Raw genomic sequence first — 25,443 nt, 5'->3', positions numbered from 1 at the left:
GGATTCCGTAAAGGCTACTCAATAATAGACTATATTCACACTATCAATCAGGTGATAGAGAAATGTGCGGAATACGACCAACCCTTATAATAGCTTTCATTGATTACAAGAAAGCGTTTGACTCAGTCGAAACATCAGCAGTCATGCAGGCATTACTGAAACAGGGTTTAGACGAGCCGTATGTAAAAATACTGAAATATATCTATAGCGGCTCCACAGCCACCGTAATCCTCCATAAAGAAAGCAGCAAAATTCCAATAAAGAAAGGCGTCAGGCAGGGAGATACGATCTCTCCCATGCTATTCACAGAATGTTTACAGGAGGTATTCAGAGGCCAGGATTGGGAAGAATTGGGGATAAGAGTTAATCGAGAATACCTTAGCAACTTGCGATTCGCTGATGATATTGCCTTGCTTAGTAACTCAGGGGACCAACTGCAATGCATGCTCACTGACCTGGAGAGGCAAAGCAGAAGGGTGGGTCTAAAAATTAACCTGCAGGAAACTAAAGTAATGTTTAACATTCTCGGAAGAGAACAGCAGTTCACGATAGGTAGCGAGGCACCGGAAGTGGTAAGGGAATACATCTACTTAGGACAGGTAGTGACTGCGGATCCGGATCATGAGACTGAAATAATCAGAAGAATAAGAATTGGTTGGGGTGCGTTTGGCCGGCATTCTCAGATCATGAACAGCAGGTTGCCATTATCCCTTCAGAGAAAAGTGTATAACAGCTGTGTCTTACAGTACTCACGTACGGTGCAGAAACCTGGAGGCTTACGAAAAGGGTTCGACTTGATTTGAGGACGACGCAACGAGCTATGGAAAGAAGAATGATAGGTGTAACGTTAAAGGATAAGAAAAGAGCAGGTTTGGTGAGGGAACAAAAGCGAGTTAATGACATCTTAGTTGAAATCAAGAAATAGAAATGGGCATGGGCAGGACATGTAATGAGGAGGGAAGATAACGGATGGTCATTAAGGATTGCGGACTGGATACCAAGGGAAGGGAAGCGTAGCAGGGGCCGGTATAAAGTTAGGTGGGCGGATGAGATTAAGAAGTTTGCAGGGACAAGATGGCCACAATTAGTACATAACCGGGGTACTTGGAGAAGTATGGGAGAGACCTTTGCCCTGCAGTGGGCGTAACCAGGCTGATGATGATGATGAATCCGGGGTCCTGTGGCAGCGATCGTCGCGTGGGTTGCCATCTTGCTGGGCAGGCACGCAATATCCATGCTGCAAGGCACCTGTGCGGAAGATGAACATTTGTGTACTATTTGGGTAACCACTTCAGCAAAGTTTCGCTTCATATATAGTCCATTATGTGCTTTGAGTCTGCATATTCTTTTCCGATTTTCCCATTTGGTCAGTTCTCGTGTGGTATTAATATTGTATATAACAAATACGATCGACTGTGGGGCTGAATACAGATTGCAAACATCATCTTCTTGGAATCACCTGCCGGAGTTGGTTATTCTTATGACCTTAGCGGGAATTACTCGACCAACGACGATCAGACAGCGGACGACAACTACCTGGCTCTTCAAGACTTTTTCGCCAAGTTCCCCAGTCTCAAGACCAACGACTTCTACATCGCAGGCGAGAGTTACGGGGGCATCTACGTGCCCATGCTGACACTGCGCGTGCTTAAAGATCCAAAGGACATTCAGCTTAAGGTAAGTGTAGTTTGATAAGTTTCTCCAACTTATCAGCGATCGCAGCCCAACTTTTTTACCGGTGTTTCAAGCGAAGCCTGTTACGTGGCTTCCGAGAAGCAGTGAAATGGCTTTCTCGCAAATTTCATCGGGCACTGAATGCGCTTGGCTTCGGTATATAGAATCGGAGTATGCTAACGAGACATTCGACTGGTTCCTACCACAGTCGCATTCGGGTTGCAACAGTGCGGAACCCGTCCGAGAGCGGAGCAAATGGGAAAACGCACGCGCGCCGAACCCTTCAGCTCATCGCCAGTTCAATCTGGGGCTTGTAGCGAAAGCATATTAGCGTCGATCATTTTGCTACCACGGTGGACACACAATGTGCGCAGACGCACATAACGATGGAGGGAAAGAAACAGTAATGGAGAGTTGCTGGATAAAATTGAAGCCGCAACGTTCAGACCCCACACGGGATCACCTCGCGCTAAGGTTTGGTACTTCCCAAAGCCACAATCGCCGCGTTTAGAGCGTAGTCTTCGCAAAGGATAACGGCTGCTACATCAACGCGTGGCTACCGCACCCGCACGCTGCATTGAAGACGATATGTGCGCGCGTTTAACGATCGAAGTAGCACAAGGACACCGCGTTAAAATGTCGACAGAACAGCTAGCTAATTCTCCAAACTAATGTGCACCTACGAAAACCCACCAGGAACCAAACGTACTGGGCTGAGTCCGTCGAGCGCAGGGTTTTGTATTGTAATTTTTAAACGAGAAAAAAGGAGCAGGGAAGGGTGTTTCTCGGAGAGTTGATTTGCGGAATTCTCGCTCAGTTTATTTCCTTCCTCTGTGCGCATAAATCAGCGCTGTCGCAGACGTCGCCTCAACAACTGAAGTAAAAGCAGCTCTGTGTTCAAAACTCTGTCAAATCGCGGTCGTGCATTTGCAAGGACTTTGAATGGGAGTGCGCCTATTCGAATGAAATAGGGAGACAGTTGTGTTTTTCGAACGCTGGACATTCAATTTCGAAAGCCAAACCTGAAGCACGCTTCCAAGAAAGTGTGATCGAAAGAGCAACAAGAGAGTTTTCGAAAGCGACCATTCGAATGTATCATATTGTAACGACATGAAGGAAGTAGAGCGAAAATTCGGAAGAAAAAGACAGGTGACAAGGCAGATCCCTACACTCACAACAAATGTATTTTTGCAATATGTGCAGTTGTGGTGGAGGCATGCGCACACCACTTTGCTTCCACTATTCCCAGAGTACCTTCCATAGATGACAAGTCAAAAATTCATTTTCATTCTGATACATAATTACAGAGGGTTCACTGAAGCACTGTTCGCCGTATCCTTATATATTAAAATAAGGCCTCTACTAATTCTCATGCAATTATAAATCGGCTCCTTTTCAAGGTCTTAATTTCATGTAGACGAGGCTTACACCAATGCTTATTGCAATGAAAGGTTAACTGCTAACGAGTTACGCGATGGCGATCAGTCGTGCTCTTTTAGTCGTTAATTTTGGCCGGAATTTATTCAAGACCCAACCTATCTGGGACGCCGTATGTACTACCACAATTGAAAGGAATCACATTTACAATACTGAGAGCACACTTAGCGAATTTTGTACGCTTCTTTTTACACTCGCACTATACGCGGAATTCCACAATACCTTCGTAAATGTGAGCACGTATGCAAAATGTAGTAGGTGCACTTCTGAGTTTCACGTTAGTTCAAGTGCAGCCGTAGAGCTCAGTCTCAGCAATATGCATGAAGAAAGAATTCGCGACCGGCTACTGGCGTAAAGCGGTGACTTCACACTGATGCTATTATACGTATTCTGTATGTGCACATCATGCTCAAAGAAGCCAAAGTTACTACGGTGATTGTTGTTCGCGCCGAAGAACCCGCTCTTTCAATACGGGGCGGTCATAAACGATTACTGCGTGCTGTTATCGACGGAATTCGAGATGAGACTCTGTATAGTAGTAACTGAAGCCTTGCTTGCAACATCAGCAAAGAAGCAGTACTCTTTTGTTGGAAACCATTGAAAATAAATTCTTATATATGATATCGAAGGGGTTGATAATGCTGATCACCTCGATAATGCTGATCACCTCAAATTTTATTGCTGACGGCTGTCCACTGGTGGTCCCATTCATTACAAGCAAGCTCTTCTATATTTAGTAGCGCATCAGCTTTTAGCTACGTTAACCTAGAACAGAGGCTGCCTGCAGCCGTGTTAAAGGAACACAAAAGAGAAAGTTCAGAGCGATGAAATATTCTTCCGAGATCTCACTTTGTCAAATTTCGCAATAATAGATTGGTTATTGAAAAATAAAGTTAAGCCCAAAGTTCCAATTTCTGAATTTCGCGGCGGAACCTCCTTGCTGGCACATCTGCGTCACGTCATGAATGTTGTATATTCACGTGTTTAAGCCTAAGTAATGCACTAGAAATTCTTAAAGCTTGCTAAGTTCGCCATTAGTTATTTGAAAATACTATGTTGTCCATCTTTACGAACACAGCAGTCAACTAGGGCAGCATAGATGCTCTCGAAACTCATAACGTCATGACGCCCAGGTGAGGGATGTTCATAAGGGCGTCTACCCCCATGTTACATTTTTGCGCCTTTTCTGTCTTACCAAGCCTTTTCTCCTGATAAGAATGACTTTTGAGTATTGTAGAAGGGTCACTTATAAGTACCGCTCAGATTACTCTTCTCTTTAGTGTGCCTTTAAATTCTTTGTTGCAAGCCGTTCTGGGATGTTCACTTTACTCACTCGATGCATTTCTTTTCCTTGCTAAGGGATACGCCATTGGCAACGGTGCCCTTGATTTTGACATCCTGGGCAACGCCTTGGTGTTCTTTGGGTATTACCACGGACTCTACGGACTAAGGTAAATAAAACGCATCCCCTTGGAAATGGGATGGTTGCCCATGCCACGAAGTTTTGACACAATGGCATTAGGCATAGCCCCGGGTCGACGCTTGGCCAGCGTCCCGACGCGTGAAACCGTCGGTTGCCGGCATTTTAAAAAAGTTTTTCCTATCCTATTCTATCCTATCCTATCCTAGGCTGACTGCAGCCACTTCATACGTATCCATCTGACGACTAATGCTGGCCTATCCCGAAGGCAGCACAGACTAGCACAGTGTATCGAAGTGCTAGTTTTGACGAGGAAATAACTAATTATAGCTACTTAGGTACATGATAATCATTCGTGTGATCGTGGCATAAAGATTAGAGGAATGGGCCGCTGTTCGGAAAGGCGTAGGTTAGATCCCATCACCAGTCGCGCATTTCTTTATATAAGCATAGGCGGACTTCACCCAGTCTAGGGGTATCTAACAGAAAAAAAAATGAAGTCTGTCAAGCCTACGCAAACTGCGTCACAGTGGACACTAAACCGCAAGTTCCCAAGAGAGACGAGCTACAAAAACGTCCCTGGAAGAGTGCAGCTGTCGAGCCATCCAAATCAACACAATCTAAATATGCTAGCTATCACACACTTGGAGAGTTAGCGCGGTGCTAAGTATTGGCCTAGCTTCTATTCTGTAGAACATTTAGGTGCAGTAAATGTTTTCAAGGTCTCTATATACTCGGCTAAGTTATTCGCAGCATAAACGTCGCTTGATTGCGTGTATTTTGTTTGCACGGGGAAAGTTGCGTTCGTAGGTTACCAGTCTCCGCAGCCAGTCTCATTTATGCTTGCATATACCTATACGGCTTTCATTTATGCTTCCCTGTACTTTAGAACGTAACTCCTCAGTTAAGCCAGCTGCTTTCATATTTATTGATGAATAGATACTCTAACGTTCAGAAGACGTTCAATGACTTCTGCACCCCTTCCCCACGCTTTGCACGAGACGTCTTCATATGCAGATTTTACCATACACGCGTTGACTTCCTGATTTAGCTTTGGAGAATAGCGCATTGACCCCTGAATTGTGATAAGAAGTGTTCATACTGATTTCCTGGTTTCGCTCTTCGATATTGCTTCATAACTCGTTTTCTATCGATAGCCCTCATGCAGTGTAGTGTTTCAGCATTTCTACACTACTTAACATGATCTTCTTTGCCGATGTAGTACATGCCATTCGCGTAACATTTAGCGGTTTATACTGACATGGACAACGAGCGCACCTAGTGGCCATGAGCTGTAAGCCAGCACAGTTTTTTCCGCATACGTAAACCGCGCAATCATAAGAATGCAGCATTTTCTGCGAGTGACTCATCGCGGAGCCGATCCTTGAAAATGATCTGTAGGAAATCGATTCTGTGCGCCTTGCCCACATGCCACGCGATCCACACTGTTTTTTGCGCATCCCAATTTCAATCGCAAAATGCTTTTGAAGCTTCATCCAGAGGAGCCTACGGAGAGCGTCCCCATGCGGAAAGTTCTTGCACAGTAGAAAACGATTTCCGAAGCAAACAATTGTGGTCGAGTGGTGAATGTGGGAGTTTACTCGAAGCTTCTAAAAATTGTTCTTTCGTCGGAAGGGGATTAGCAGTATATTGACAACGTCAAGCTGATTGTAATATCCTAGCAGACAATGTTCGGACTCAAATGCCTCTCGGCTTCAATTTCTGAACTTCAACTATGCCCTGAAGGAAGCAAACACAAATAATTGGAACATTTCTGAATTGTGTACGAGAACATTACGGTTTGTTGTGGAACTAACATCTGCCTTATCAAGTAATCCGCCATGGCAAGCCAATTGCGACCGACGCAATTTCACAATTTTAATACACAATTTGCTCCGGGAATTAAAGGCCCTCTCAACAATTACGAGTTATCTGTTTGAAATGGGCAAGCCTAATGAGGAGCTCTTTAAAGGAAACGCAGTATGGTGTGCGGAATAACCGTGGTTTCGCTTTCAGAGTATCTCTGAGACGTACAGTCTTCAACGACTGAAAGGCGAGACGCCGACAGCGTGGCGGTTGCCACACTTCTTGCGCCAACGTTGGACGCTGGGGACATTGAGCTGGTGCACTTTTCGGTCACATAAGAACAAGAGTAACTTTGATGCATCGCGACGCAATTGGGCCACCCTAAGCCACAGCGCTCACCGCTGGTGCAAGAATCACCTGCCGCCATACTGTCCGAGCGTCGCGTTTCAATCGCTGAGTACTGTACAGTTTAAAGAAGCCTAGCGTGTAAAACAGGAAAATGTGTTAGCAATCAGCTGAGTGGATAGCGTTCATTTTGTCATTCCTTTTTTTTGTTTTCTAGTCTGTGGACCAGGTTGACGACGCACTGCTGCAACGGAAGCGTTTCTCAGCAGTCATGCAACTTTGTGAACCGCCAGACCAGTGCGTGCGAAGAAGCGGTGAGTTAGTTCGATTACATATGCGTAATGTTATCGCGTAAGTTTATCTCGGCTGCCATCATTTTTGCATTTTTTTTCACTTAAAGTTGGCCTCGGCCTGTCTTTTGCTGTGTTTTAAACTTGACTTGGAATGTTGTGAACTTGTGACTCGCTTTTTTTTTACCTCATAACGCCCAAGTATCATATCTGATACGCTCATCTTGATACTAGCCGCGGCAGTAGCCCAGTGACTACGGTGCCGTGGTGCTAGACTAGGTTGCGGGTTCGATACCGGCCGCGGCGGCCGCAATCCGTTGCGGGTGGTATGGAAAAACGCTCGTGTAACGGGCATTGGATGCGCATTGAATAACCCCAACTGGTCGGAAATAATACACAGTCCTTCAACTACGGCGTGCCTCATAATCAGATTGTGGTTTTGGCCCGTCATACACAATAACTGAGTTTTTATTTTTGAAATTCTGAATACCGTAAAATTTATATGTTCTTCGGTGTTGCGTGCCAAACCCACAATCTCACCACAACGCACGCCGTAGTGGAGGTACTCCGGAATAATTTTGACCATCTGGGGTGAAAGGTGATCATTGCAATATTCCACTAGACCCGCGCTGCGTTTGGAAAGTTCATCTGAATCATGAACTTCCGTGTAACTTCTAATGAATATTTTAGAATAAACGTACGTGTCACTAAGGCATTTAATAAAGCAACGTGTCATTTATTCATCGCTACTTTAGCGGCCGTATACCAATGAATAATGAGAAGTTCTTTAATATAATCGCCTCCCTGCATTACATGTGAAAATTGAACATACGTCGCTGATATGAAGCGGCACTATCCCCTTCTAACGTGCAAAAATCTAGCTACTAATATCGTGAATCAATAACCGTCCCTCTCTACAGCGCATGAACAGTTCGCACCGACCACGACGCTAATTTCTCCCCTCCTCCCGCAGTCACAGGTGTAGAAATCGCACCCGACGAAATATCTATCTCCTCCTTCTCTACTAGAGGTGTACACACCGCACTGACGAAGTCAATAATAGGCCATTCTAGGACTCGGGCCTGCCAGATCATAACTGAGCAGAGTCTCAATAAAGTTGTTACCACCACCACCAGCTACACCCCCCTCTCCCACCCCTTCTTGCTATCCGAGGTGTAGAAATGGCACTGACGAAGACATGGTTGCGAAGGCTATAAGCTACGCGGTTGGTCTCACATTTACTTCTACATAATTTCCTACAGAAAATTCTGAGGTGATCTATCGCACTGCGATAGCCCAGCTAGGAAGGTATGTGCCTCGCGTGTGCAAGGCGAATGTGGATCCATGGAAATTACTGTCAAATGTGCAGCACGTGTTTCACTGCCTAATACAATACTGGTGCGTTTGGCTTTTTTTTAAATTTTTATGCAGTTCCAGTTTTCTAAACCTGTCAGGCAATAAGACTGCGCACATGCACACGCGTAATCATTGCACGCTGTCGCATATGTCACGTCTTTTCATATTTCTTCGAAAACGATGAACTTACAAAGGTCCCAAATTGTGTTTGAAGTCACAAGTACGAAGTTTAGACGAAGTTTAGGCAAATCCGTGTGCCGACCACTTCCACGCTGACGCAACAGCCACGCAGGCAGCTTCCACAGGCGTAACGCCAAATGTTTCCTCTAGTAACTTTTGTAGGAAACGATGCCACAAGCCGCTCATGAAGATGGGGCAATAACTCAACTACGCCATCCGTCCTTTGCCCGCTCCGCTCCTTTCAGGTTCAGGACGCTATGACCGTCATCTACCAGGAGCACCTGAACGTTTACAACTTGTACGACAAGTGCGAAGACGAAGAAGACAGCGCGAGGGTCTCCTTCGTTTCCCGCCCGAGTTCCTCTTCTCGCTACCACCGGGCGAAGCTGCTGATGGCCCGCAGCGTCAACGTGCCACAGCATCGGGTGCGTACACCGACAGGTAGCTGAATACACTGCGCACCGAGCACACACGCAAAGGAAAAGCTAAGCAGAGTTGTCTACTACTATATGAGGCCTTATACAAGTCGAAGCGTTCATTATTAGCTGTAATTTTGAAATTGACTGCGCGGAATATGTGACTAGGTTCCCTCGTTAAGTGCTATATCCGCCAACCAATATTTTCCGATACTGCAGACAAAATTATGTCAGCTCGAATATTAATGAGATATTTCATATCAAACAGAACGACGGTTAGTCATAAAAAGAGACCACAAGCACCAGACAGGCTAAGGCAAAGCTATGTAGAATTGTCTACTACTATATGAGACCTTATATAAGTTTATGTGTTCATTATTAGCGGTTCACGGAATACCTGACTAGATTTCAACGTTAGATATCATATCAATCAACCAATATTTTCCGATATTACATGCAAAGCATGAAAATATGTCAGCTCGAATATTAATATTTCACATTAAGCAGAACGACGGTTGGGCCTAAAAGGAGACCACAAGCGCTTGGTTATGGCCTGTTCGTTTAGTGTGTCGTACATGAGCTTGTCAAATGCAAGAACCCTCGTGGGTTTTGGACCACTTCAGAAACGATCCATTTCGTTTTGTTGCCACTTCTACATAGAAAACCTAAGGCCGAGAATGAGCGTGGGTCCTGAAAACGCTCTTGGCAGTGAACATAATATCCCGTCGCTCCGTCTAGAAACATGACCTCACCCATATCGGTATTAATGGGACCCGAGTGCCTTTGCGTTCTTATACGAACTTGTTTTTTGAAAACACGCAATTGACTGCGGCAGGCTGGCCGAGCAATAATATATATGTGCTTGAGATACTCTAAACAAGTGATCTTCACGGTACAATTTTCACTCTTGGACCAGAATGAAAAGGCACTTACAACAAAGCATCTGAAACATTACAAGGTATCGATGCTCAGTTTTTACTTCAGCTAAAACCACGGTGATAATTTTATCCCTAATATGAGTTTACATTTTCCTGTACGTTCTAATCATTGAAATAGCTCCTGAGTGCAAAAGTTCTTCCCAAAAAGCAATCTGCGACGAAGCTAATTTTTCTCTCACGTTCACCTCTCGACAAGAAATTGATGCGAGCAATTTAAATTTATAGTACGAGAAACGTGTCTACTGCGCGTATCTAAATCAGCGAATATTCTTTGATTGTGAGGAAATGTTAATGCTTGGTGGGTTCCCTGGTCCGAAAGCTTTTGTTCCTGTGGATATGTCACTAGACAACGCAACTTCTATTAGGAGAATGAAAACTTCGCGAAATGTCGTGGCACCATCGTTCACTTTTCGTATTTTTAACTCTAATAAGCGGCACCATTTTTTAACACGGCACACTTGTTTACAGGACAACCTGGGCGTGACTCCGCCATGCATTGATAGCGAGGACGTTAAGCGCTACCTCACGCGGGACGACGTGAAAACTGCGTTGCACGTCGACAGCTCGCCGCTGGAGTGGGACGAGTGCAGGTGGGTACACTTTATAGTGCCACATGTTACTTCCGCGTCTGGCTGAACCGCTGGCATGTTCGCGTTTTCATTTGGTTCAGAGATGCAATGCTGCAAATCCTGCGATGCATGCCACCCAATGTCATGAAGGGGTGCAATGCGCGACTGTTTTGTGCACCAGAAGACGAAAGTCATGCAATGTGAAACAACATCACAGTTAAAAAGACTTGAAGTATACATTCCAAGGAAAACTGCAGTGCCTATCCGAAACGTAGCTTAAACTAATTGTTGATGGGTTAGTTCCCACTTAGAGTTGTCAAGCGCACCTCTTGCACGAGGACGGAAGAGACAAGGCCTTTCCTTTGTCACTTCGTTGTCTTCGTAGGCACAGTGCGCGTGTGTATATTTGCAAGTGTATCCATAATTTATGGGTCTTGCAATTGGATGCAATTAAGGATGGGCATTAAAAACCTTCACGGATGCATGCCAGTCCGGGCAACTCATACATCAAGGATAACGAAGCTGTGTAAAGGAGTTCTCATAACCTTTCAATGTGAAATCGAACTTCTTGGAAGGCGTCGGGGAGAGAGGTCTGGACGCCATCCTACAAGGCACCTTGGAACGCCCGGGATACCTTGCGGAGGTCTCCTAGATTAGCAGCAGGGGAGTCCTCGGTGGTTCCGTGGATGCCGAATGCAATGCCGATGAGACGCAGAAGGGGCGCAGCATGGTGGCGCGGGAACATGCATGCTGAGGTGCTCGGCATGCCACCCAAAACTAAAATTACATCATTGCCAGAAAGGCTAGAACGAAGACGCAATACCCGCAGATTTGAGCCCCACCTAGCTGACCATCAAACAGCTGGGTGATTGCATTGTTTAAGAAAAACAATGATGAGTTACTGGCTCACATAAACAACAAACAAGTTGTCTGTTCGATTGATGTAAGGCTGTTGATGAAAGGCAACGAATCACGAAAGACAACTCCTGATAACTGCGTTCCAAATAAAATTCGCAATTTACCTTCGTTTTTTGTTCGAGGCAATGCGCAAGCAATATACCAACTGAAGCGTGCTCTATCAGTCGTCTATTATGCTGCTGACTGACCGCCGTGCGAGCCGGAGCGAGTGCCCCCCCCCCCCCCCCCCAGCGCAGTGATCTCCTTATTCCACGTGGGTGCGTTCTTCGACACGACGTCACGACATACTTCTTGGGAAACGCAACCACAAGCGGTTCGCAGAGAACGTATTACAGCAAATAATTTCTAGCGCCATGATGCTTGCCAGTGTGCTTGCTACAGTTTCCAGGTGCAGGACTTTCATTTAACGCATAATAAAAGACGATAACATCGTGTCGATCTCTATTGCCATGAGAAACAAATTCCGGGCATGAAGCATCATGCGGACAGTGGTTCGGGTGCTTTTTGCTCGCTGTTATTTGGAACCAGATTAGACAAATGCAGAAAACAAGGGGCGTATTTCAGAACAAAGTTTTGTGGATACGATGTCTTTTGGGAGAATTTGCGTGATTTTTCCTCTCAGTTTGTTGCGTTTTTACTGCAGGTTTTGAATTGTGGCAGTCTCCCTAAGGCGATTAAACTGAACTGTGTGCAAGAGGCTTTGTAGTGTAAAGCAGCTAATGTGCCTTTTTTTCGATTCGCAGCAACGTATTGCACTACACGACACAATACAGGTCGATGAAGGTTGTCGTTAAGGAGCTTGTCGATTCCGGAGCACTAAAGACACTTATCTACAATGGTGACATTGACATGGCCTGCAACTTTCTCGGAGACGAGTGGTTTGTCAACACGTTAGGATACAAGGTAAGAACTTTGCGATTAATTCAAGCTTAACATGCTCGGTGTGAGCGTGGAGCTGACGGCATCATGACGTAGATATAGAGTTGTTAGTTGGGTTGCACTCAAACAAAAGTAGTTTCCGTGGTACCCTCCAAATGCGTTGCATTTGATAGTGGAAATCATTGGTCGTTTTACCAACTCATTTGAGGGACCGCGAAAGGTGGTAATTGCAGTCGCCGAGCAAGCCAAACAACGAACTCATTTGAGGGACCGCAAAAGGTGGTAATTACAGTCACCGAGAAAGTCGAACAGGCCAAACCTAAACTCAGTATAAAAATCGTCGTCGAGCCTTGACATGAGAGGTGATTAAAGGCAGTATTCCAATTTCCCTGTTATACCAGGTCTTAACAGAGTATTTCATCATCGCTCGTGGGAGTTACAGTAACACCCGCCAAATAAAGTAACCCATCTCAATGGATATACTACGTGTATGAGAAGTTGAAAATCTGAATAAAATAGATATTAAATAAGTTCGCAAGAAGGGTCAACTGCGTTAGTTGGTACTGGCTCACCATTAGGAACAGAAAAGAAAGAAAAAACAGGGACGGTGGAATACTCAAAACCCAGAACATGGCGCTGACTAACCACTCCCCACAAATAGCCACGTCTCTGCCTGTTTTTCAGATTACATGCTACCTTATGGTGCATGTTCGCTGCCCGGCACAAGCTCACCCCCAAAAAAGGAAACAACTGAGGGCAGGAAAAAAAGTCATGCAAGCAAAAAAATTATGAACCGCCTCACAAAGTTAACTTCGTTGCAGCAGCGACACATATCGGTATTCGGTCGGAGCAATGGACAAGTGGCTGACGGATCTTCATTATTTTTTATACAGAATGATTCCATCATTTCCCACGCCACTGGGTCGCTGTGCCGGTACAGTATTTAGCTTTCTCGATTTGCGGCCGGCGCTTACAGCTCCGGCATTGCGCTGTCAATTTCGTATGCTTCGTGACCTCAATAATGTAGCAGAGTTCGCTGACGCGCTTGTTACAACTTAATCCGGTTATACCGACGTAGATGCGGCTTCCCTCTGGGCTAGTAGCGATAATACTCTATAACGCAAGCATATATATCACTGAGCGCTCGGACACTTTTAGAAGTTTCGTACCTAAGAATTGCCACTTAGCATAAGGACAATAAGTGAGCTCTTAAGAACGCAGCAAGTGCTGAAGTAGGCATTGACATATTTTACTTGGACGTCACAAGGCTTACATATGCAGGTCATTCACAAGATTAGCAGCATAACTAAATGCGGCGCCAAGGGCCGCATTTTTTCTTGTTCTTTTTGTTTTTGCTTTAAGATTGGTGAGTGTGCTTGGCAAACAACAGCGCCGTCCGAATACGGTCTTATTTCTTTAAAATTTATTTCAGCCAACATCTACGTACAAGATATGGAAGCATGGAGATCAAGTCGCCGGATTTTTTCAGACGTACGAGAACAACATCACATTCGTGACGATTAAGGTTGGTACATGTGTTGCTCAAAGTTTTAATTTCTGGCTTTCATTGGTGTAGTAAAAGAAAAAGTGTGCCTCTTGCGGTCTGTCCGGGCGTAGTTCGTAGAAAACAACTTGCTTTATATATATATATATATATATATATATATATATATATATATATATATATATATATATATATATATATATATATATATATATATATATATATATATATATATCCACTTTAACGATATCAAGAAGAACGACAAATACGATCGTTATAACCGATCATCGCTATATATGGACTGCCGAAAATAAAAACTGTAGCTCCGAAAGCAAGTTTGCCGCCTGCGCTAAGAAATAGATGCCGTATAAAGTAGCCTGTGAAGAATAAAAGGTTCATTTGCAGATATTAACAGAGTATCAACCGTTAGACGCGCTGCAATAGCCAGAAATCCGCACTTGCTTTCGCGGGAGTGTCAGGTTCACAACTGCGGTGTACAGCTGCTGAGCGAACACTGGTGGCAATCATTAAGCGTGCATAGAATCAATGAGCGACTCGATCGACGACAGTGCACTTCGCGTGAACATCGGAGTCGGTGTCGAAAACGGGTCATTGTCAACCTCGTAGAAACCCGTCGCACAACGCCGCCGTCTGTCGCGACAACGATCGCCCTGTCGGAGACGTCTGCATAACGAGGCAGCACTATCAGCACTCATAAACTCGTCCATCGAAGCACCACGTGTTGCATCGTCAGTAGCGACACGCTTTCAGAACTCGGCCATGTCAGTGGCTTCCACTGTGTTCGTCCCAAGGGTTTCGCACAAGCGCACAAAGCCCGCCTCTTCCGTTGATCGACATGGCCCCTGATTGCAGCCGTCATGATCGCGGCGCTCCTTTGTGAGCTCACACTTCGGGCTTTGTAAAATTTTCAGCTTCGTCTCAAGCGATGCAATATTGTCCTTTAATTAAGGGAAAATGAGACATCCACTCAATCGTAGCAGTTGCCATAAATAAAATCCACACGGGTTTCTCGAAGCCTCGCAGTTCACGAAAAATTCTTCCTCGTCCGGGACTCGAACCCGGTACCGTCAAACATTGCGCTTTGTTGGCGCCATCTGCTCTCAACCGGGGTTATCCGCTGCTGCTTCGGCGGCGCATTTCCGCGCTCGCTGAGAAGGAGGCAAAAGGCGAGCTCAGCTGCGCTTCGCTTTCCGCATTTCCCTTTCTTTTTCTCTCACTCTCTATTTCTCTCCCTCTTTCTCCTCGCACTTAGCTGGATCACAGGTGACGCGAATGCGAGGCGGCTGGCGCCATCTTGGGGCGCGCTGCGCCAGCTAGCGATGCTGTCCATGGATGTCGCAGTGGGCGCGCGGGCGGAACGTGGGTAATGGCGGCAGGTACGAACTCGCGTAGGCAAACTTATCGCCCCCTCTGGAGGTCGCTTTTTTAATGGGAACTTAGGAATGCGAGTTTCACGATTACTTTTGCATGAAAAAGCGCCGTTCAGAAGCCAAATCTTGATCGTTATATCCGATATGCGGTGAATAACGTATCGTCGTTTTTTTTTTCTCGTAGCCTAACAAGTTGGCACTTTTAAGTTTGCATATCGTTATAACCGATATATCATTATATGTGGTATTGCAATAAGTGGACTGCACTGCGTAATATACATATATATCGTGGGGACATCAAACTACCTCGAACAGTTGTGCTGCCGGCTTCCAAACTATGCCGAGATAACAGGATGAGGGATGCTTAAAGGGCCAGACAACCAATTTTCACTGTGCCTATTTTTTTCTCTAATGCAATGGAAAGTTTACTGGTTAGAGTGGTAACGGGAAGAAAATGCTGTGGTATATTTTTTATCAGAATTTTTCGCTCTGCAGTGAGGATGTAGTCGTTCACTGGAAACCTCCTGAAAATAGTGATAGGTAAGCGCGATAGCGATTATACACCGGCATTATTGAGAGGCAGACAAGTGCTGCCATAACTGCGAAAAATTATCAAATTGTTTAACAAGTCGAATGTCCTGCGATTCACGTTTTTCAAGGTCTCAAAGTAGTTCCGCGTTAATAGCTCCCTGTTTTCATGGTTTCCTGTCCATTGGCTTTGGTATTTATCCAGCCAAAACGAAGCCAGTTGGTTCGAAAACTAAACGACGCTTTTACACGTGCTACTCAGTTCAGCGTGTTGCCGTAGCCAAGCCTGCGCCTTTGATTTCCGAAGCATAAAATGAAGCGTGAGTGTTTAATAGTATACCAACTGCAATCTTAAGCAACAAATATATCGTACTTAATAGTAGTAATCTCATAGACTGAATCCGAAGTACCAAGCTTTCGCGACGAGGCCTCGCCACTTACTGGCTTTTAAGACTTTCTTTGCCATGTTAAAACTGTAATTCCTACTTAAATCGCGAACAGCGTGCTGAATTGTATCACTAGGAATGATGTCACTTTCTTTCTCACGAAGACTCACAACACCTCCAGGCCAGTTGTCAGTTCCTTTATAGAAATATAGGCGAGCTCGTTTTAGAGAGGTATTTTCTTACCTCAGAATAGGAAGTGTGTTTTCCTGAGCAAAAAAAAAATAAGAGTGCACGGGTACACAGGCTACCGTTTCAAAGTGGAAAACTGTAAGCAATGGTATATCGCATCATTCAAGTTTCGTTGCAGCTGGAGGAGATTGGATCAATCAGCTTCCTACGAAAGTTACCAGAGGGAAATGTGGCGCTGTGATCGTAATTAAGCTGCCACGGAAGTAAAGGGTAGTACATGAATTCGTCTAAGTTTCGAGCTTCCCGCTGTGTGTACTTTTCACCACTCCATTGCCATTAACACGCTGGCTGGACTGTCATACTTGCCGGTTTTGTAGACACTAGAGCCCCCTCCAGTAACTTTTTATTATTAACTCTATGGGATAGAAGGGAAGAAGTAAGCTATAAAACCTCTGTACATGCACGTGGCGTTCAACGTGACTATGGATTGTGCTATGACAACTAGACAAAACCGTGGCCCCACAGCTCGCCAAGGATGATTGCACAATACGGGCCGTACATAAGCATTCAGAAGCGCATTGGTAGAATCTTATCCACTAGGAGCAATGCAAATTTTACAAGACGGTGACACCCAGGATGTGAGCAACATTCGAACAATTTTTCCTAGTTGTCTATCGCAGCGGGAAGCATACTTGTAATTGACAATTTTGGACACAACATAACGCAGAGGCTTTATTTTTACATGTTGCCATTGTGTTCTCTCACTGACGCGGTCTACTTTACGACGCAGGGAGCCGGCCACATGGTGCCGGAGGACAAACCGGCACAAGCCTTGCAGATGATCAAGAACTTCATCGAAGACACGTCGTTTTAGCCAAGTCCAGAGTGCACCCAAATCAATGCGAAAGATAAATTCAGCTGGAACTTCTTCAGATTGCTAATTCATTGTCTACTCCGATTGATTTGCTATCAAAGTGCACGCCAGGCTGTGCAGAAAAACCTCGAGAAAATTATAAGTTGCTTGGGATGTTACTGGGCCTAATTGATCACTGACAAATAAAGCAAAGGGTAACACGCTCCTTCACCCCAAAGTACCTAGACTACGATTTTGTTTCTTACGTAAGTACCGTCTAAGATTGTCCGTTACCACGACGATGAGTTGGTTTTGCCTAACGGGTGACGAGCTATCCTGATATAATATCGCGAACCGCCCTCAGCCAATTGCATGTCCTGCACCATGGACGAAGGTTACGGTAGCGACGGCTACACCATGCCACTGTAATTGAATATGAACATGGGAGCGCCCTATCGGGCCACTTCGATTAGAACGAGCATTTGCTACATGTTTACTGTTGTGACAAAGAAAAAAATTGAAATATCAGTTACCGCTTACTCGAAGTTATCGCCTAACAGAAAAGTTTTAACGATGTTCTGGCACTATTGCGAACACTATTCCAATCAGTTTGTATTCAGGCTGTAAGGCTTAAAAAAAGACGCAACCAAATCTCGAAGGTGTTTTGAATTCTCATAATTAGATGGTGCCAAAGTATTAGCATTTATATGCATGCGGACGACAGTGCTACTAGCGGGCAATGCAAGGAATTTACAGAGTCTTCTGAATGTACGGTGCAATGTAAGGATAAACCTAGCCCTTAAGCTTAGCCCAGAGAAATCGAAAATTATTATCTCTAATGACAGGACGAGTAATGATGTATAAATCCAAGTATAAGTCATTACCATAGCCAAGCAATATAAATAGCGGAGTGTACGCATTAACGAAGGGAAGACCTATTCTAGCGTACACCAAAATAATCTAAGAACGAAGAGGAAGCGAAAACGAACACTATTGATACAAAGAGCACATAGGATGTTCAATAAATACGAGGTGCTGCGAGGAATCAGGAAAGGTGCAATGATGCCAGCGCTTACGGTCGCAAATGCCATTCTGCCCACAAAATGAGGTATATTGTCGAGATTGATGTTAACCAAAGATTGATCGGCCGGTTGGCTTTTGTGACCCACGGTAAAACCACAAAAGACGAAGTGCAAGATGACGTTGGTTGGGCCGGTTTTGAAGTCAGGAAATCGTTCAGCAAAATTAGTTTTGAAGACTGGGGAATACGGATGAAAAGAAATGTGCTGCTTAAGTGCACAAATGTTTCCACTTCAAAAGCGTGAACACCAAATACGACAAGTGGTCCGTAATGTTAGCAGCGAATTACAGGGTAACTGAAAGTGTAATTAGACAACAAGGAGTCATGAGAAAGGAAGGGACAGAAACAGACACAGTAAATTGGATGCAAAGGATGAAAACAAAACAGACCGTGGAGATTTGCAAGAATGGAAATCAAGAAATTAGAAGGTAAGATCTGTACTACAACACAAAGGACAGTGTCGTGCTGTTTGAAGCTCGGGCTGGTTGTCTAAGGACAAAAACACACGGAAGCAAATAATCACAACAGGACGAGCCATGTGTCTGCTGCAGCGAAAATCCGGAGACAACTCACCACATCCTAATGCAGTGCGAAGGGATTCATCGAGTGAGAATAGTAGGTAACGACCACCTTCCTGAAGCGCTAGGATTCAAAGCGGTTGGAAACCTTAACCGGTCAGTGGTCGAGAAAAGCAAGAGATATTTAGAGTACTCGTTGAAAAAAAAACCAGAAGAAAGACCGAAAGGACCCGATCAGTTGCAGTATTAAATAACTGTACAGGATAGATAGAGTAGTTTTGAAGGAAGAGAAAAAATGAGGGAGGCATATGCAAAGTACTAAACTAACAAGCATCTACAGATTACATGAATAGCTCAAGCAAACTAGGTAACCATTTGTCAGCTCTCCTTTTCAATATGAATACTTATCCCCCTTTGTTATGTTTGAGTTATGTGAAACGCTCTGAACGCCTTATTTTTCCTGCAGCTTTATAATTTCCTCTGACGTTCAAGCGTGGTACACGACGACTGCAAGCTAAAATGTCGGTTTCTCAGTATGTATATACCATGGTACCGTGGAGAGCCGGCGCATGCGCACTGAATCAAACTTATCACGGCAACCAATCAAGTATCACGCAAATGTAAAACACTCTTATCATACCAATCGCTGCAAGGGCTGACAGCTCAAGCCACACCTATTGATAAAACGCTCTTACGCAGGATTGTTCGAGGATGCGGGTTAATGAAGCGAGCAATACCGAAGGTTACAACTTCTTGCCACATTACGATCTTGCTCTTTGCTCACACGTCGCGTTGACATTCGACAACATACCTGCGTCACTTCCGCTATGGCTTTGGAATGGAAGCAGGAAGTGCACGGAAGAAGAAACCCCGACCAATATAATGACAGAATAGGAAATTGCATTTCGTGGTTTGTAGTCTCGTCGGCATAGCTCAAGCAATGCATAGAAAGAAATTTAGCCATAGGTTCAGTGCCGCTCATACGCCAGAAGGAAAGGAAGCCCTGTATATATGAACACGGCACGAAGTCGTCGAACTAACTAACAAAACGTCTTGACTAACAAGCACGTAAGACTGCTCGATGACACGAGCTTTGGTTGCCACATTCCTGTGGAATCGTTCATCAACTGAGAGAAACTGTAAATTCTTCACGGGCGGATGATTTAACTTCCGGAGATACTTGGAATGCCAGCCTCAGAAAACCTCACACTGCTGATTCTGATATTAGCGCATGGATCTCGCTCATACCCCGAAGGATCAGATGGGCGATCAATTTCTGAACATGAAAAACCCAGGTTAGAAAACGGCTTTGTTGGCGTGCTTCTTTGAATGGTCTGGCGAGTATACGCATATACTTTTGTATTTTATCACTGGCGCAATGACGGTTGATACCGGGGAGCTACAGCAGAAACGGTCAAAGGCTTACTGCAGCTAGCTATTTTTTTTATAACAGCTATCACTTTTTAAAGGTAAGTATAGCTTATAGATAAAAGCTGAACGTTGACATCGGCGTTTTACCAGCGCTTCTTCTCCCGCTGACACTGACCTTAGCTCCGACGGGGCTTGCCAAGCGAGGCCGTAGTTTGCTTGCTGCAGCAGTCGCTTCTGGGGCATTTCGCAGGGCGCAACCACGTGCCTTTGTCAGGAAACAAGACAATGAAACTCGAACGACCACTTCCGCTTGCCTGCAAGAAAAAAGAACAATTAGTTATATTTGTCTACACCGTAGCACGTGCAAACGTTTTTGCCGGCTGCCTGAGCGTGACAGGACGAATGCACATCAAAGAAAACCAGGTGAATTCTAGGTTTTGATTTTTTTACGTTCCTGCATGCAGACACAGCCACTTGAAAAATTGCTGAACATTTCTATTCACGTTTACATAGAGTGGGAGAGCACATATTTCTTCATCATCATCATCATCATCATCAGCCTGGTTACGCCCACTGCAGGGCAAAGGCCTCTCCCATACTTCTCCAACAACCCCGGTCATGTACTAATTGTGGCCATGCCATGCCACATATTTCTTAAATGTATCCAACTTTTGTTTTTACTGTGGGGCACGTTTAAATCCCCAACATCGTAATTCTTCACTCTTTCGGCTTGGTAAAACACACAAACTCTGCAATTTGGCCGGCGCCACATGAAAACAAGAAAATGATCATGAGAAGAAAGAAACATGCAGCGTTAATTTTGTGCACCAAAGTTCTGAAAATTCAGCCATTTCAACTTCGTATTTCCTGTCGTGATAAAAATGGGTAATACAGCGGAATGAAGCGCTGCCTTGCGTTTGACAATATTGAGACAATATCTTCAATTGCCAAGAAACAAAGATAAACTACAAGATACTATGATAACGCCCATGTCACTCTTATAATGTCAAACACAAACACAAATGTTTATGGATCATTTCATTGCGAGAGTTAATCGACGAAGAGTCATTGTAAGTTTTGGTCATAAGCCTTTACGTCCGCCTTGCACAGTATAACTACAGGCGCGTGCCAAAGTAATCAACCTCCCAGCATTTTTGGAACGGTGATTTTACATCGCTAGTCGGAACAGTAACAGGTAATACGCCTGTTGGCACAGTTGCCAAATGTAGTTACAAAGTTGCCAAAGGCGGTTCTAGAGCGCTTTTCGTGCAACGGGGAAGAATGTGGTCGGCCTAAAAGGTCAATCAAAGAAGAGTCAGCAACCCAACCTGCATCGGTGTTGCAAATATGCATTAAAACTTCATTATCAAGAGTTACAGAAACAGCGTTAGCTTTCGTATGCCTCTTTAAATAAGCCGTTTGTTTGGGCAGCTCGCCTTTGACAGTAATTCGTAACTTTTGTTTGTGACGTCACATTTCACCAGCTGGAGGTCGCTAGGAGGTACCAGAATTGACAAAAAATTTGTAGGTTTGCTGACATGTCAAGATCTCGTGTATTTACTTTCATGCAGCACGATTCTTTTAATGGAAAGATGCAGGTGTATGTACAAAACCTAGATATAGTGACGCATAAGGAAAGGCTCGAGTATATTGAAGGAAATCCTCCGCATACGGTACGTGGTGGTGTTTGCAAAGTATTCGGTAAGTTTCAGATTGTGGCAAAACGCACACCTAGAACTTCCAAAGTTCGTGACAACTCCTTTTCGTTGATGTACGAGTTGCTTGAATGAACAGTAATCTGCAAACGCATTTTCAAAGCAGTCGTCAAGGGCCTGATGAATATCATCGAGTCGACATCTTTGAAAACGCGTACGAAAATTAAGATAAGAACCAGAGACTGAGCTAGTTCTTCGCACGATAATCTATGAACAGAGAAACGAACGTGGCCTGCGAGATGAGCGACGAAAATGGTGGTAAACTCCAATCCACTGGCGGATAATACCTTCAGTGTCTGTTGACTTTGCCACAACTTCAGTGTGGAGAGGGGCATTGTCGCAGAGACGCTCAAGAAGAGCTCTGTGTACCGCAACGCATTGAAGCTTCCGGCACCAGCCTCGCGCAGGAAATAGGTTATTTGCTTTCTAAACCAGCATTAGTGACAGTCTTCAAGTCAAATATCAAGAGCGGCTGTAAATAGCGACTAGAAATACGAGAACTTGCCACAATAAGAGGCTTGTGCCAAATTTTCGAACACATTCATGGCTATGAGCGGGAAAATGATTTAATATTTTCGTGACATTTTGCTACCCACGCGTTGCGTGCGGCCCAGCACAGATGGCATTCAAACAGTTACAAAACAGCATAGACAGAAATTGAAGCTGTGCATCGCAGTCGCCTGTCATCAGTGCCCAAACCGGATGAGTGCCCTTTTAACGGAACACTAAACGTAAACGCTAAATCCCGTTTTCAATAGATTAGGCGCCAAAAGTGACAGCACACAAGAAGAAATACAGACAGGACAAGGCGCTTCCTGTCTGTATTTCTTGTCTGTATTTCTTCCTGTCTGTATTTCTTGTGTGCTGTCACTTTTGGCGCCTAATCTATTGAAAGCTATGCACCAACTAACCCCACAACGTGTTTTACTGCTAAATCCGGTTATACAGGCTAAGTATTCTTCAAAGCCTCGTCTTTCTTTCCTACGACGCAGAAATGTTGATCATTAGCGCCAAAGAGTAAAAACGTCACCTCATGTAGCACAGCCCAAAGCCACAGCCGCTGAGTCTACAGCACGGGTACGTGCGCAGGGGTGCGAAAGAGGTAGAGCAACGATATGATAAGTATGAGTTATTATTCTCACCATTTTGGTGGCAAAGTAAGCGACGAGCAAACGAGCAAAGAGAGAAGAACAAATTTGTCATTTGAACGTCTGAATGAGGTCGAAAATATCCTGCAAAACACTCCGGTTTAGGTTGATCCCAAAGAGTAAAAACAATACTTTTGGTGTTTGCTTGATTGCGTGGAAGTGGAATGGCATTGAAAATAAATCCCTGACGTTAGAACCAACCGAGACTTAAATAAAAGGTATTAGCGAAGACTTTTCTTTCTTTCGTTATTCAGCAGGTGAAGCAAGTAGGGTAATTTGATTGATAACGTTATATTTGGCAAACAAGTTCTGCGGAAGCCCGCACGGTGGAGGAAAATTCAAGTAAGGCAAGAATTTTCATCCACCCGACTGTCGCACGAAGCTACAACGGAAACGTTATCCCGTGTCAATTGCCCACTCAAAACGCTTTAATCACTGTCACTGGTGTATCACGGCTAAGGTTGACCATGTAACCTCGCCATCTACATGCTCGTTCTCTTGAACGGTGCCGATATATGGGCAACGTTTCGTTGACAATACAGCATTTAGTAGCTTGGGTTTTGTCATCCTTCTCTGGTGTGTCCTGTTCTGAATATCAGTTGTCGCAGTTTTGCGGAGTGCATAAATGTACGAATTGAGATGCTAAAAACAAAAAATTATCTCAATTCCCTAGCTGGGCAGGCTGGAGTCACACTCGTAATAATATAGAGCGGTAACAAAACGAGAAGCTGCGTACATTCCACATCAAAGCAGCAAATAGGTAGCGACAAAGAAGTTTTGCTTCCAAGTGATCTTGAACTTTTCAATTTCCAGTTTATATCAGATAGAATGAAGTGCAAAAAAAGACATATCACGCAAACAACACATTAACAGAACTGATTATCCGTTGTAAGTGCAGCTTTTCTCTTTGCTCCGCCTTGTTCATTATATGGTTTGTGCTTGCTTTGCCCTCGAGTGCGGGAGCTCTGACTAGCGAGTAATGCCGCATTACTGGGTAGAGGCGTATCCAATGACGTCTGGGCCTGACTATTGAAGCTGGATTCCTGGCGGAGTCTTGTTACCCGCCATGTCACGCGAATAAAAGCTTCGGTAGGCACGCTCCCTGCTCTATCAAGTGTCTTCTTCAGGGAAAATTTATTATGTTTGGAGAAAAGCACGAAAACCATCGGCGAAGTTACAGCATTTGCGTCAGATTGCTGCTGGTTTGAAAGGAGTAGTTTTCCATGAGAATTTCAGCTGCCGTCAAGTGGTCCAACTGACGACCTACGAAACTTTGCGCTCGTAATCACTCAACCCTCATCTATACACAAGGTGGGTATCCTGCGATGCAGAAGTATATATGCAAAATCGAACATAGTTGAGCTGACATGAACCTGGTTATAGTCAGTTTCCATACGGTGCTAACACAAATTCGTCATGCTTGGTATTTGCTATGGTGATACACACTCGTTTTGAGGAATATACATTTTTCAGGTACGTATGCCTTGCGCCAAATCCTTCGAATAAGAAGGCAGCGAATAATTGCCGTTGCTAGTTTACTTTTCTGGAGATTCAAGAGTGTTACTGCCGGAGTCGGTCCATGCCAGTGCGTACCAGAGTACGTTCAAATGTTAAATACATGATAGTAGTGCACCTACGAATTTATTTTCTCTGGAATCTTCCGACATTCCAGCGGATGACTTGCGTTTCATGACGCCAGAAAATATATACAGAGCTGTGCAGCGTACTGACATAGCTTCTGCCAGCACTTGTGGCTGAAGTACCAGCAAAGTCAGAGCTGCACATATATGTGTCGCCTTTAGCAGCGGACTACACTTTACATATTCTGAGGGGCGACCAAATACATTTCTTTGCTGCTATCACTTTGTAGGGATATTGTATCTCTGGTTTGGATATAGTCATAGAAAAGAGTAAATAAGTCGCATTATAAATTTATCTCGTTGTGAATGATAATCTGGATGCCCTGAATCTGTTGTAAGTAACAATACTTATAATGTCGCAAAGATTGAGGAAGCAATAAAATAACGACCACAATATAAAATCGGTGAGATAAAAACTTCACCTTGGACAGCGCAAGATGCATGCAGTGAAAGATAAGCAGGGTAAGGTCATCAGCAATTTCGATGATATAGTAAAGACAGCAGAAATATTCTGTACTGACCTGTATACGTAGCTGTAGCCACAAGACCTTCATTGGAAGTAGTGATCAACAGGATACTGAGGCTCCATCAATAGTTAGCGATCAAGTTAGATGGGCCTTGCAAGAAATGTCTGGGGGAAAAGTGGGAAGAGATGGAATAGCAGACGATTTAATCAAATATGGCGGACATATGATTGGAATGCTTGGGTCCCTTTACACGCAACGGCTGATGACTTCAAGTGTGTACTCGAGAGGTAGAAAAATGCCAACATTATACTAATCCATAAAAGGAGATGTTAAAGAATTGAATAATTATAGGCCCATTAGCTTGCGGTCAGTATAGTATAAAATATTCACCAACCAATTTCTCAAGCAAATCAGAGGAACACGA

At 44.4% G+C, this 25,443-nt stretch overlaps 1 protein-coding gene across 2 annotated transcripts in view; it reads left to right on the top strand.

Annotated features, from left to right (window-relative positions):
• Positions 1-17,320, top strand: part of LOC142560211 (lysosomal protective protein-like) — a 23,087-nt gene extending 5,767 nt beyond the window's left edge. For both annotated transcript variants that reach the window (XM_075672145.1, XM_075672146.1), the window contains exons 4-11: positions 1,432-1,677; positions 4,471-4,562; positions 6,900-6,996; positions 8,754-8,933; positions 10,331-10,452; positions 12,093-12,252; positions 13,661-13,753; positions 17,017-17,320. In XM_075672145.1, coding sequence (XP_075528260.1) covers positions 1,432-1,677; positions 4,471-4,562; positions 6,900-6,996; positions 8,754-8,933; positions 10,331-10,452; positions 12,093-12,252; positions 13,661-13,753; positions 17,017-17,100 — 1,074 coding nt within the window. In that variant the 3' untranslated portion in view covers positions 17,101-17,320. The remainder of the gene's footprint in view (positions 1-1,431; positions 1,678-4,470; positions 4,563-6,899; positions 6,997-8,753; positions 8,934-10,330; positions 10,453-12,092; positions 12,253-13,660; positions 13,754-17,016) is intronic.
• The last annotated feature ends 8,123 nt before the right edge of the window (positions 17,321-25,443 follow it).

The sequence above is a fragment of the Dermacentor variabilis genome, chromosome 10, assembly GCF_050947875.1.
Source record: "Dermacentor variabilis isolate Ectoservices chromosome 10, ASM5094787v1, whole genome shotgun sequence".
NCBI classification, from domain to species: Eukaryota; Metazoa; Arthropoda; class Arachnida; order Ixodida; family Ixodidae; genus Dermacentor; species Dermacentor variabilis.
Note: the sequence above shows the minus strand (reverse complement) of the source record. Positions and strands in the feature narration are given on the sequence as shown.